Source organism: Lethenteron reissneri, chromosome 20 (genome assembly GCF_015708825.2).
Source record: "Lethenteron reissneri isolate LAM-NWPU_2019-01 chromosome 20, ASM1570882v1, whole genome shotgun sequence".
Classification (NCBI taxonomy): Eukaryota; Metazoa; Chordata; class Hyperoartia; order Petromyzontiformes; family Petromyzontidae; genus Lethenteron; species Lethenteron reissneri.
In genome coordinates, this window is record NC_083798.1 from 9,956,581 (window position 1) to 9,970,887 (window position 14,307).

At 56.0% G+C, this 14,307-nt stretch overlaps 1 protein-coding gene across 1 annotated transcript in view; it reads right to left on the reverse strand.

The window, feature by feature from the left end:
• LOC133344725 (low-density lipoprotein receptor-related protein 2-like) overlaps positions 1 to 14,307 on the reverse strand; it is a 96,920-nt gene that overhangs the window by 41,027 nt on the left and 41,586 nt on the right. Inside the window, 13 exon segments of the mRNA XM_061554823.1 lie at positions 161 to 304; positions 1,148 to 1,314; positions 2,153 to 2,281; positions 3,150 to 3,327; positions 3,703 to 3,931; positions 4,051 to 4,235; positions 4,985 to 5,196; positions 6,672 to 6,920; positions 8,875 to 9,303; positions 9,983 to 10,099; positions 10,656 to 10,775; positions 11,091 to 11,333; positions 12,413 to 12,694. Coding sequence (XP_061410807.1) covers positions 161 to 304; positions 1,148 to 1,314; positions 2,153 to 2,281; positions 3,150 to 3,327; positions 3,703 to 3,931; positions 4,051 to 4,235; positions 4,985 to 5,196; positions 6,672 to 6,920; positions 8,875 to 9,303; positions 9,983 to 10,099; positions 10,656 to 10,775; positions 11,091 to 11,333; positions 12,413 to 12,694 — 2,684 coding nt within the window.

Sequence of the window (14,307 nt, forward strand, 5' to 3'; positions counted from 1 at the left end):
TTCCATTTGCGCATCAAGGGACCACATCTGCTGGCACGGTTCGCGCGGTGGACGTGGTTTAGGGGTTGTGCTTCTTAGAGCCCTTACGTGGCTCAGTTAGTGTCCACATCTCTACGAGTCATGGCAGTGCTGCGGGGCCCGGCGGGAGGGAGGGGTGCACCTCTATGGAGAGGCCCTGCGTGTTGGTGAAGTACAGGTTGCGTGAGATCCGGTCCAGGGCGAGGGCGGCAGGAACGCCCAGCGCTGCGGCCGGAGCGAACTCGGCGCGCTCCGTGCCATCCGTGCGCACGCGCTGAATCGAACCCTGCGGGTAAATAAGATGAAGACGTAAGATGACCCCCGTATAGCCTGCACAGGATGTTAGGGCAAGCGCTGAGAGCGAAGGCCGGCATGGCGCATGAGAGATTGGGTTGGCAGCACCACCCCTGGCTGCCCTTGGCTCCCCAGTGCTGATGTTTACACACGGCACGAGGCCGTGTTGACCTAGGAGAGGAGAGACCCAGGGCCGGTTCAGATTTTTGTCACCGATTTTAGCCGTGTTTGGAAATCGAACTCGGGTTGCCCGGTTTATAGCGCAGTGCGATAACCACTGCAACGTCACTCTTCACTGAAACACACATTCGCAGACGAACAATAACAGCCGCCATTCTCCACAAAGATGCACTTTGAAGCGTTGAAGGCTAGCAGACACACAGACACGCAGACACGCAGACACGCAGACACACAGACACGCAGACACGCAGGCACGCAGACACGCACAGCAGTAGTGATTCGGCCGTTTCCCTACCTACTCGTGAATGTGATGGCCACTGTTAAGGAATCTTACCTGGCCGAGTGGAGGGAATCTCGGACCGATTTATTTAGCAAACGCTTTAACACAGTGAGAGCACCAGATACACGGGGGAAATAAAAAGGTTAATAAATACAGATGTCGTATGTCGATGTTATATGCTGTCTGGGTGGACGTCAGCTCCACGTAGCCACAGCACCACGAGACAGCCTCCTCCTCCCCCAGCACGTGCCGGGCGACAACCAGTCCGCCCGGCACGCCCTGACGGACTTCACAGCCGGAGACGATGCGCGCCACGGTCTCCTGCTCTGACCCACGAACCGAGCAGACACAGCATCAGCGGTGTGCACAACTCACCGCGCTCTCCGCCCAGTAGAGGAAGCCTTCTCTCTCATCAAAGTCCACGTCCAGGGCGCCGTGCAGGCCCGAGATGGGCACCATGGCGTCATTGGTCTTCACGGAGGGGTCGAGCGGCACCCCGAAGATCACGCGCTCTCGCACCACCATGAGGAAGGGCTGCTCATCTAGAGCACACACGGGGACGGCCAACGTGCAGCTCGAGCGGCCCTCGCGGATTTGCGCTGCGTCGTCGCACAGCACCGTCGAGCCACGTCGGAGCATCGGTCTTCCGCCGTGTCTCTCTCGCTCCCGTTGCTCTGCACCACAGCTCGCGGTGGAACTCTCCCCGCTGTAGTGGCGCGACTCATAGCCTCCTCCTGTCTATCCCAAGAAGGAGGAACGACACTGCCGAGTCTTGCCTGTCCTGGAGTTCAATGCCAACCCTGACGCCTGCGTGTTCTCCCCGTGGTCGTGTGGATTTTTCTCCGGGTCCCACAGTTTTTCCCTCCACATTTAGAAACAGGCATTGAGAGTATTTGACTGCTATGAAGTTACACGTGATAAGCCACTACGTTGCGCTGTCATTTGTGATCGCCAGGTCGCTTCTGAACAAGAGCCACATGTAGCTCGGTGGGCCTTATCTGGTGAAAAAAAAATAGTTTCGTTTAAGTTTCTCCGTGCCAGCCCCCACCGTCTGGAACACGACCATTGTCGTCGCCGCTGCTGTGCATTCACAGCCTACATCGACTTTAAAGAGACACTTAAATAGCCCATCTCTTCTTAAAGGCCCCCAACTCTCCCTCCTGGCTTTTTAAAGTGACACCGAGCTTGGCTCTGTGCCCCAGAGTTTCGGTCATTCACGTCTGTGAAATACTGTGCGTGTTACAAATCGCAATTTTGATCCCACCGTGGCAGAGCAGTGCGTTCTAACATCGTGGCCAGGGTGCCGCGTCGCATCGCAGGATCGCCGCGTGGTGTGTGTGTCGCGGCGTCACAGTGCGGCGTTCAAGCTAGCGCTGCTACCCTTGGCGCAGGCGTGAGCGTCCGTGGCGAGGGACCACCCCGAGGGGCAGGCGCACGAGAAGAAGTACGGCCGCATGGAGGAGAGGAGGCACAGGTGGCTGCACGGGTTGCTGGCGCACGGGTTCCATGCTGCGTACACACACGCACGCACGTACGTACGCCGGTCAGCGAGCCGGTCAGCACAATAACAACATTCCCCAAAACCACGGCCGGACCTAGCCAATGGGCAATCAGACATCTGTTTGTCAAGCCAGTTCTGGGATTTGTTGATCCTTTCCCAGCCCCACGGATGCTGAGGTTTTGCCCCATGTGTGTGGTGGTCCACCTCCGGGAGCGACTTTACAGGGGAAATGCCCAGTGGCCAGATATTCCAGGCCAACAACATTGCCCACAACGCTGCACACGCAGCCTCAGTAGACGGTGGTTAATGATGCGCGTACACATTTGTGTGTGTGGCGGCGGTGCAGTATTTAACACACTGTGCTTTGAACCTGTTCTGGGTCTCCCCTAGGTAGACTTAGCCTTGTACCGGGTGCTGTGTGTAAACATCAGCACTGAGGAAGACAAAGGCGTCCGGGGCGTGGTGCTGGCCACCCATGCCTCGTGTGCCACGTCAGCCTTGACAGGTGTTCGCTGACAGCACTTGCCCCAACAGCATGTTAGAAGGCTATACGGGGGATACTCTTTGGTTCTTTTGGTAAAGTCACGTAGATATAAAACAAAATAAATTAAATCAGTGATTTAATTTAATTAAATCAGTGATTTAATTAAATCAGTCACGTAGATATAAAATAAATTAATCAGTGATTTAATTTCATTAAATCAGTGATTTAATTTATTTTGTTTTATATCTACGTCACTTTACCGAAAGACCCAAAGAGTATGGATCCCTGCAGTCACGAAAACTTCAAATATAGATTATACGGGGGATCTTTGTCTTAGTTGTTTTCTGGGTGATGTGCGTGGCAGCAACGGGGGCGGGTGGGCGAGGGCTCACCCGGGGGCTGCCGGACTGGGTGCACTACCACGGCCGCCAGCGGCTGCTCCAGCCCCTCCAGGACGACGCTGGTGTTGGTGCCGTGCCAGCGGTTAGCGCGCACCACGCGACCCGTGTGCCGCTCCGTCCAGTACACCCAGTCCTCGAACACCGCCAGAGCATGCGGGTGCTGCAACAGCTGCAGAACGTCGCCATTTACCAAATGTCATCATCATCATCCCCATCGTTATGATTCATTTCGTCACTGCCTGGTATTTTCATCAATATACAGTCACAAGCAATACGAGTCTTGGGGTGTCATCACTCACAGCTATTTGCGATGTTCACCAAATTCAATTTAGTCCTGCGCCATACCGATTCTTAAACAAGCGCTTTGTGTTATTTCCAAACTGGTGCTTTTTGTTATTTTCCGGGTCATATTCCTAACGTGCTACCAGCTTCGTGTGACAAGGTGAAGCCATTTCCATGGCAACTCACGTAGCAAGCGGTGCCAATCACCCTCAGGACGACGCCACGGGCGGCGCGGTCTCGCGGGCGGCGCGGAGCGACTCACGTGGTCCCCGGCGAGGATCTGCCGGCGGTGCTCGCCGTTGAAGTCGCACGAGTCGAGCGAGTCGAGGTAGGCGTCGGCGAAGTAGAGTGTGTCCGTGGCGTAGTCGAGCGCCAGCCCGTTGGGCCAGTAGAGCTTGTGCGACACGAGCACGCGGCGGAAGCGGCCGTCCATGCTGGCGCGCTCGATGCTCGGCCGACGGCCCCAGTCCGACCAGAACACGAGGCGGGACCTGCGGAAAGGAGGGAACAACGAAGATGGCAACGGTTCCCCCGTGCGGCCTCAGAGACCGTCGGGGACAGGAGGAGCGGCCTCGCGGGCGGTGCGCGGAGGGCGGGCGACGGATCTCACTGGTTCCGCGGGTCGAGCACGAGGCCCCGCGGGCTCGTGACGTTGTCGCTGAGCAGCGTCGCTCGGTGGGTGCCGTCGAGCCGCGCCACCTGCAGCGACTCCAGCACGCTGTCCGCCCAGTACAGGTTACCTGCCACCCAGTCCACGGCCACGCCCTCCACGCCCACCACTCCGCCCCCCAGCACCTGCGGCCACCACCACCACCACCGTTAACGCCACCACCACCACCACCACTGTTAACGCCACCACCACTGTTAACGCCACCACCACCACTGTTAACGCCACCACCACCACTGTTAACGCCACCACCACCACCACCACCACCGTTAACGCCACCACCACCACCACCACTGTTAACGCCACCACCACTGTTAACGCCACCACCACCACTGTTAACGCCACCACCACCACCGTTAACGCCACCACCACCACTGTTAACGCCACCACCACCACCACCACCGTTAATGCCACCACCACCACCACCGTTAATGCCACCACCACCACTGTTAATGCCACCACCACCACTGTTAATGCCACCACCACCACTGTTAACGCCACCACCACCACCACCACCGTTAATGCCACCACCACCACCGTTAATGCCACCACCACCACTGTTAACACCACCACCACTGTTAACGCCACCACCACCACCGTTAACGCCACCACCATCACCGTTAACACCACCACCACCGTTAACGCCACCACCACCACCGTTAACGCCACCACCACCACCGTTAACGCCACCACCACCACCACTGTTAACGCCACCACCACCGTTAACGCCACTACCATCACTACCATCAACATCACCGTCAGTCACTACCACCATCAACACCACTACCAACACCACTACCATCACCACCACCGTCACCACCGTCACCAACACCACCGCTGCGTCACCGCATGCGAGGAGTGTGAGTGGGGGCGGCACCAGCGTGCGGTTGTGTCTCGACAGCGAGGAGCTCCACAGCTGCCCGGCGACCGAGTCGGCCCAGAAGAGACGCCCCAAGGCCCAGTGGACGTCCAGGCCGACCAGGCCGGCCGCGCCGTCCACCAGCGTCTGCAGCGTCGGCGCCGCCGAGCCCAGCTCCAACTCCAGCACCGCATGCCGCGTGGACACCAGCAGCAGCGCCGGCCCGGGACCTGCCGGCACGGGTGAAGGACACCACCACGACCGCCACCGTCACCGCCGCCGTCGCCGATCGACGCTCGTCCATGGGGTGATGAACGAGCGAAGCGACCGAGCAGAATGGCGAAGTCGCTGCAACTTCGATTATTTTTGATGATGATGAAGATTCCAATTGGTGTAGTACAGCCTGTGTGGTGATAGAGGTGGCTGGGCAGAGATACTCAGCTGACACCACTCAGACCCTGGGCTTTCCCTCGTCAGGCGCAGCGAGTTCTCCTCACAGTCACCAATGATTGGACTCCCTGTCACTTCAATTTGGCTCATTCGGTTGAGAGAAGGAGACGCGTCGGTTTGACCGGCGTGTGCGGCAAAGGGCAAATGAAAGGTGTCTCCCGACTCGTGTGGATTAAGGGGGTTTCGGTGACACGTGGGGGTCGCTGCTCAATTAACCATGTGTCTGCACAGTTGTTGGCTGGGAGGGTGGGACGCGAAACATGGCGCCCCCCCCCCCGACCAGTGCGTAAATGCTCAATAGTAATCTTGACTTAAAGCTTTCGTGACTGCAGAAATATTAGTTTTCTGTCTACGTGACTTTACCGAAAGAGTAAGGTCAATCTTCTTGGTTCTTTCGGTAAAGTCACGTAGAAGGGAAGGAATAAAATAATAAAAATAAAACATAATAAAATAATTCTCACGTTTCGGCCACAACGCAAGCAGCCGTCCTCAGGTGAAAACCAGATCTGTCGAGGCGACAGCGTCTGAATGAAACAGCACCATGCTTGGAGCATATATTTAAGTTGGGTTGGAAGGGGGGGAGAGGGCGCCTTGACAAAATAATTTGCATATCAAGAGAAATTTAGCATATTTATGGGAAATGCAGGTCACGAAAGCTTTAAATCGAAAAGTATGCTCAATAGTGATAACAAATTACGTTTACAAAGCACCTCGCTGCTTATATGAATAAATCCGCTGTTGTCCGAGGGGATGATGTCCAGGCGCTAATGTCAAAAACCGAGAGCACGAGAGAACGGACGACACGCGTCGAGGCCGGGTTGAAACTCCACCGTTGTCTCCGGATGACGAACAACACCGGGCACGGCTCTCGCTCACACAGCCGGGGCGAGCAGGGCAGCAGATGGCACGGGCACTGAGCGCGCATTTTACCAGTTAAGGCCCACTGAGCTACTCAGCTCTTTTACAGAAGCGAACTCGCCACAAGCGATGGCCCAACAAAGTGACTTATCACGGTCGACTATAGCAGCCACATACTCTAAACACACGTGGAGAGAAAAATCGGAGGACCCCGAGAAAAATGCATGCGACCACGTGGAGAACACGCAAACTCCAAATATACAGCAGGCATCAGGTTTGGGATCGAACCCACGACCTCCTGTATACCAGGTGAGGTAGTTAACATCTCCTCGCCATCGTAGCGCCGCGACACCGAGGCATCGCGGCCACCGCACCTCGGGCAGTGTCCCGTGCTCACCCGTGGCCTTGCAGGAGCGGCCGTCGGGCTGCAGGACGTAGCCCGGCTCGCAGTGGCAGCGGAACGACCTGCGCCGGTTGATGCAGCGCTGGCTGCAGGCGCCGGGCGTCGCGCACTCGTCCTCGTCCACGCACGTCTTGCCGTCGTCGAGCAGGCGCAGGCCCGGCGCGCAGGTGCACTGCGCGCCGAACGGGCCCTGCACGCAGACGTCCGAGCAGCCGCCGGAGCTCACGGCGCAGTCGTCGCGGTCTGCGAGCGCGCACGCACGCGGGCGGGGGGGTCGCGCCTATTCACTAACTCCGGCAGCCACGAGGGGTTAATACTTGAATTGGCGGGGGATATACTTCTCACACAATATTTCCCAGATCATCGGTAGAGCGGAGAATGCACGCGATATACTGGCAGTGGCGGCTCGCCAATAGAGGGCGCAGGGGCAGCCGCCCCCATCAATATTCAAGAAATATACATATACAAAATTTATATAAAAATACATAAATAAAATATTTTTTTCATACGATGTGCCGGCTGGTAGTAAAAAAAGCATCAGCATTTAATAAAAACTGGCTTTAATCGGTCAACTATTTTCTATGTTTTTCAATGTGTTTCATGCGGGGCGCCGGACAAATGGATGTCTATGTGAGACTTTAAATTTTCGGACAGCATGTGACCTGAAGCTGGTCTCTAATTGGTTTCTTAAAGATTCTCCTCGGGGCGCAAGTCGTTGCGTCCCTGGCCAATCAGAATTGGATACATGTTATTTTATCCAATCTGATTGGTTCTCGTCACCTGTCATTCAAATTTACGCTCTGTGCCACTACTGCGAGTGCGCAGGCGACACCACTTTGACACTTGCTAGGCTGATCAAATTTTTTGTGTAAACAATGGCAGCAGTTCATCCAAATTCTGTAATTTATTTACAAAAAAACCCTTTCACAAGGCTTTCGCTGGAAGAAATAAAAAAGATAAAGGATCTCGGACCGGACCAACCTGATTTACAAATCCAGCAGCAGGCCAGTGACAGAGGACGAAGCTACACACGAAGCTTCACCCGCGCTTGTTATGAGAAACGGAGGTGGCTGGCTGGATGTGATGTTAGCAATTCTCTTTTTTGTTTTCCCTGTCTTTTATTTCAAAGTGTCGGCACTGAAGTTTTGTGGACAACGACGGGGGTAAGAGACCTCAAACATCTCTCTGACAAATGCAAACGTCATGAAAGTAGCCGCAGCCATATTGATAATAGCATGAAACTAACGTTTTTATGTTCAAGTAGGAAACATGCTTTTTGGTACTTTGGTCTGAAATGTATATAAAAGAGAAACATTTATGTTCAAGTAGGAAACATGCTTTTTGGTACTTCTTTTGGTCTGAAATGTAAATAAAGATCATCAAAATTTATATTCAAGTAGTCAAAATGGTTTTTGGTACTGCTTTATATTTATTTGCCCCCCTCAATAAAATAAAAAAAATGCGCCCCCCCAAAAATAAATATCACCAGCCGCCACTGTATACTGGATGTGATGTGCCGGCTCTTCACTGTCCAGGACAAACCCGGCTGCAATGAAGCCCTGCACATCAGCCCATCTTCACGCACAATCACTTTCCATTTCGCTCAATAACCTCACTCACGTTGGCGACGCAGGGCATCAGTGCCGGATTATCCTCGTAGCAAAAGTAGCTACAAATGCTACGGGACCCGCACTTTCAAGGGCCCCGCGCTAAATGCGTTCAAGCTATCAATTGCGGTTCAGTGATTCTGCACTTGCTCTGTTATTATAATACTATACTGCCTTCAACTTTTATGAACGACTGGGTGTTTAATGTTAGCGATTTGTCGTATTAGCTGGCTGTATAGCAAATGAAAAAATACAATTACTTTACTATTCAAGTAAAAAAAAAAAGAATGTGTTTTAATATTCATATAGTTTTATTTAGGGCCCTTGTATAACATATGCTACAGGCACCGCACTAGCTTCATCCGGCGTTGCTGAGCATCGTAGGATGGCAGTGGACTCGGAAAGATGCCGGAGAGCTCTGGCTGCAGGCTGCTGCGAGCGGTGCTGCTGTGGCTCACATTTGCACTGCTGCTGCTTCTGCTCTTACTGCTGCAGTTACTGTTGCCGCTCTCACTGCCGCTGCTCTCACTGCTGTTGTTACTGCCGCTGCCCTCACCGCCGCCGTCACGGCCGCGCGCCGGAACACTCACTGCACAGCGGGGACTCGTCGGCCCCGTCGGGGCAGTCCTTCTTGCCGTCGCACAGCCGCTCGTGCGCCACGCACACCCGCTGCCCGGGGCAGGCCCACTGGCGCTCGGCGGGGCAGGCGAACGCCGGCGCGGGGCAGCCGCGCTCGTCGCTCCCGTCGCGGCAGTCGCGGTCGCCGTCGCAGCGCCACGCGGCCGACACGCACCGCCCGTCGTCGCAGCGGAACGAGGCCCGCGCGGGGGCCCCGTCGCCGGCGGGGTCGCCGCCCGAGGATGCCGAGGGGCAGGCGGGGGGCGGGGGGCAGCCGACGTGCTCGTCCGAGTCGTCGTCGCAGTCGGCGTGCCCGTCGCACTCCCACTCGCCCGGGAGGCAGAAGCCGTCCGCCCGGCACTGGAACTCGGCGCGGAGGCACCGGCCCGGCTCACGCGTCGCTGCCGCGTGCGTGAGGTTGTCCGTGTTGCGCGCGTGCGTTGGTGTGCGTGCGATGTGCGAGCGTGTCACGTGTTTGGGCGCGTGCGTACAGCGTTGGTGTGCATGCGATGTGCGAGCGTGTCACGTGTTTGGGCGCGTGCGTGCAGCGTTGGTGTGTGTGCGCGTAGTGGCCGCGAGCGGGAGAAGCTCACTGTTAGCGAGCGAAAGCAAACGCAGTCCACGAAGCGGAGAGCTCCTTCATCCACGATTCATCCTCTCATACAGGTCACCGGCTCAGTGGCCTCGGCCAACAGACACCGCGGCTGTCGACATTCTTGTGCGTAGACAACATTATTTCGTGGACGTGATTGCGTATAAACATTCTTGCGTAGACAACAGTGTGGGTGGAAGGAATTCGTGCATGGAGGCGTTATCCTGTACACCGCAACAGGGTGAACGTTACTGCGCGTGAACGTTATTACGTGTGAATTATGTCGCGAGTGACCATTGTTGCACGTGAATGTTGTGGAAAGTGACCGTTGTTGCACGTAAAAGTTATTGCGCGTGAACGTTGTTGCGCGTGAACGTTATTGCACGTTGAAGTTATTGCGTGTGAACATCGTCGCGCGTGAACGTGATTGGCGAGAGAAGTGGCGATGATGAACACGGCCGGAGCGTCGCTGCGTGGAGGACACGTACGGCAGTCGCGCTCGTCGGAGTGGTCGCGGCAGTCGGCGACGCCGTCGCACCGATTGCGCAGCCTGACGCACTGGTCCCCGCTCGCGCAGCCGAACTGGGGGAAGCTGCAGTTGTAGCCTGGGTGGGGACGGCAAGCGCCGGCGGCGTGTTGGACGGCAGCGAGGGGCGGGCGGGCGGCCCGTCAATGTCGATACCGCGTGAAGCGGACGTCGTTCACTTTGGGATACGCAGCACGGCCGGAGCAGCAGGGCAGCCGCTCGCATTGATCGCATTCGCAGTATCAGAATCCTTGTTTACCCTGGAAAATTCTGATGAGCTACAAAAGCTCTTTTTCCACAGATGTCCAGTAAGGGGTGGGTCAGAATTTACCAAAACAAACAATATAAAAATACGAGGAGTGCGATGTATAGGAAAGGTAAGCAAATCACGACAAATAAATACGTAAAGTACATGAAATGTCTATTTTAAAAAGTAACTACAGCAGCAGTAACTTTACACCGTACTTACATACCGCGTGGGCGTAAACAAATGCACAAAAACCAAACCGGGTCACACTGCACACACGTCCCGCTCTGTCTCACACACAGGGGTACCAGTGTCACTGCCGAGGGGCCCTCTGCCCCATCGTGGGAGCGAGGGAGGGACCAACACCGGGGCAGCGAGCGCCACTCACTGCAGCCGATCTCGTCGGAGCCGTCGGAGCAGTGGCGATGTCCGTCGCACACGAGCCACGGCGAGATGCAGTGTCCCTCGGGGCAGCGGAGCGCGCCGGGGGCGCACGTCGCGGCGTAGGCTGCGCGACGTTCAGGGAGGGGAGGGCACGGGGAGTGAGCGCACGGCGGGGGCAGCTCCGACGTCGGTGACGTCGAAGCTGAGCGCTCACGGTTCGTGCGCTTCGTGAATCCACGAGTTCGCGGCGGGCCGTTCTCTAACGCGAAGGGGTCGCCCCGCTCCGTGAGAGTTCCCCGTGAATTCTCCATCGAGTGCCGCCGTGACGCCGATAGCACGATCGGGATGAAGTTGGCGAAAATATATATATTTTTAAGCCGTGTCAAAAAAATCCCAAAAATTCAAGAGAGCTGTGAGCCGCCGCCACGCCGTCACTCACTGCAGTTGCGCTCGTCGGAGGCGTCGCCGCAGTCGTTGTCGGAGTCGCAAACCCAGGCGGCGGGCACGCACTGCCCGTTGAGGCACGCGAAGTGCCCGTCCGGGCACGAGGCCGTCCCCGGCGGCGAGGGGCAGTCCAGCTCATCGCTCCCGTCCCCGCAGTCGTCCCGCCCGTCGCAGCGCCAGTCCGCGGGGAGGCAGCTCCCGCTGGCGCAGCGCGTGGCCAGGGGAGAGCACGTCCCATCTGAGCGCGAGTGCCGCCCCCGGCGTCCGGAAACGAGGACCGTCCGGAACACGCAAGGAGGAGGGCAGAAGGAAGATTTAACTATTAACCATTTTTATTTTACCAAGTGAGGCCCACTTTTTTTTTTTAAGTGACCTGGTCATAATTGATGGCTCAACAAAGTGGCTCATCACGTGCGAATTTACAGCAGCCAGGGAAACACCGGAGGACCTGCAGAAAAATCCATACGACCATGGGGAGAAACTCCAAATATACAAACATCAGCGTCGGGGTCGAACCCATGACCTCCTGTATACCAGGCGAGGTAGTTAACATCTCTCCACTGTGGCGCCCACCTCTCAACATATGCAGCCACGCTCACTGACACTGTTAGCCAGTCGGCATTGCCACTCTCGTACAGCCACAGCTAAGGCTTAATTTACGTGTCAATATGGGATACTACTCTTAAATGTTAATATTCCATGCATATGCACCATCACAATCAGAAGAATCACAATGTTCATTACTGAGGACAGCTTCACTGAATCTCAGGAATGACTCTTTGGTTCTTTCGGTAAAGTCACGTAGAAAGAAAATAAATTACATAAAAAAATAACCAAAGAGTAATTCCTGCAGTCACGAAAGCTTCAAATCAAGTTTGAATCTCCGGTCTTGTCTTGTCCTCATGTGTGTGGCTATTGGGCCAGTTCTATTCAAAATGAGTTGTTGGCAACTTTGGAGGTTGCCCAGATTACCCGGAGAAAGCACACACGATGAGGAAGCTGCTGCCATACCGCCCCATATTCTGGTCACCGTGCAGGGAAGCGTACGGCTATGTTTTCATCGTGAAGAATGCAATCGTCAGCCAAATGGGAATTTCTGACTCAATATTTCCCAGGCGACTCTGAGAGACCGCAACAAGCACGTGACAAAAGTGAGTGGGATAGCGGATGAGGTGTGCCGGGTGGAGTCATCGACAACCCGGACAGACCCGGCTAAAACTAATTCTGCTGTGCGTGGGGTGGAGGGTGGTGGGGAGGAGGGAAGGGGGGGAGGGGAGGCCGAGGAGGGGGTGGCGAGCGCCCGGTCCGCCGTCGCACCGGCGTGCGTGCAGTTGGCCTCGTCCGTGCCGTCGTGGCAGTCGTCGACGCCGTCGCACACGAACGCCCGTGCCACGCAGCGGCCGCTGGCGCACGGCACGGTGAGGGGCGGGCACGGCGAGGGCGGCGGCTCTTCGGATGGCGCGGGCGCGCAGCTGCGACGGTCGGCCCCCAGGCGGGCGCCGTACGGGCACCCGCACACGCGCCGCCGCTCGGGCACCGGGAAGCAGAAGTGGGTGCAGTCGCCGTTGGGGTGCGTGGCGCTGCTGCACGCGCTGCTGCCTGCACGGGGAGACGCGCGGACGTGCGAAGGAGGGTGGGTGGCTGGTGTCACGCCCCCCCGGCCGCCTTTGTCTCCCCTGATGCTGAAGTTTACACGGCGGGCAAGCGTGCGTGCAATCGGAGAGACAGGCGCGTGGCAGCACCCCGCACGCGCACCTGGGAGAGGGCCTGCAGGAGCGCGTGGCGCCGAGCCATCGCTGGCACGGAGCTTGGGAAAATTTAATGCGATTCTCAAATTATCGTTTGCTACACAAAGGGCTCAGATTACAGTTTTCCAGCGCAACGGTTTCGCATCGATTAAATGTCCATTATCACACCGGTACGGGTAAGAGCCCCCTTATGGTCATAAACAAACCATCATCTCTCGCAAAGTGTAATTGGGTAACCGTAGCTCCTTTAAAAAAAAGTCATAATTACTTTTAAATACGTGGGACTCTTGTGTGAGTATGAACCCAGTGCCCCGGCTGATATCAGTGTCAAGCGATATCTGAACCGGTGCACGTGTACGAGGATGTGCTTGAGAGAGTGTACCTGAGAGTATGTGCATGCACGAGCAAGCATGTGTGTGTCCGTGCGTGCACAAGCACACAGTTGTGCATCAGCGTGTGTGCTGAGCGTGTCCGCATGTAACAGCGGCAGTGTGGCGGGCTGTGCGCTGGGCTACGAACCCGACGACCCGAATTCGATTCCCGCTCACAGCCAACAACAGTGACGATTATCTGAACCTGTTCTGGGCCTCCCCTAGGTCGACTCAGCCTCAAATGAGTACCTGGTGCGGTGTGTAAACATCACGACGAGGGAGACAAAGGTGTGTGCGTCTGTTAGGGCGCGCACGCGAGTTCATGCAGTGAGGCGCCAGCATGCGTGCGCGAGTGTGTGTGCACATAGCGAAAGGCCGTGCATGGTCATGTGTGCGAGCGCGTGTCTGTGGTGTTTGTAGGCAGGGTCGCAATTAGGGGGGTTGCTGGGTGGGCCCCGCACCACCAAATGCCTCCGTGGCACCACCCGAGTTCACTCTCTAAAGCGGTGAATCAAACGAATCATTATTGGAGTTTGCATGTTCTCTCCACCCCCGTCGCGGGGATTTTTCTCCGGGACCACCGTGTTTTTCTACCTCCGCATTTAAAATCAACGCCACGCGCTTAGGGTATTTGGCCGCTATGAATTTCCACGTGATAAGCCACTTCGTGATAGCCAGGTCGGTTATGGAAATAAGAGCTACGTAGCAGCTCAGTGGGCCTTACCTGGTAAAACTAAAACTAAGAAATCGGGAAAGTCACGTAGGTATAAAATAAAATCATTTACGACGTTTCGGGCGCAACACAAGCGTCCGTCATCAGGTGGGAAAGCATGGTCTGCTGCTGAGGCAGCCTGAAACGTCATAAATTATTTCATTTTCTACCTACGTGACTTTACCGAAAGAACCAAAGAGTATGGATTCCTGCAGTCACGAAAGTTTCAAATCAAGATTAAAACCAGTTTTATAGTTTTCGTTTTTAGAATCGCCGCTGTGGTGGTCCCCCCAGACCACAACAGCTCTTGCCCCCCCCCGCCATCCGAGCTGAGCCGGAGTTGGCTCGGAGCTGGGTCGGGTGTGCGACTGCGAGTGACGG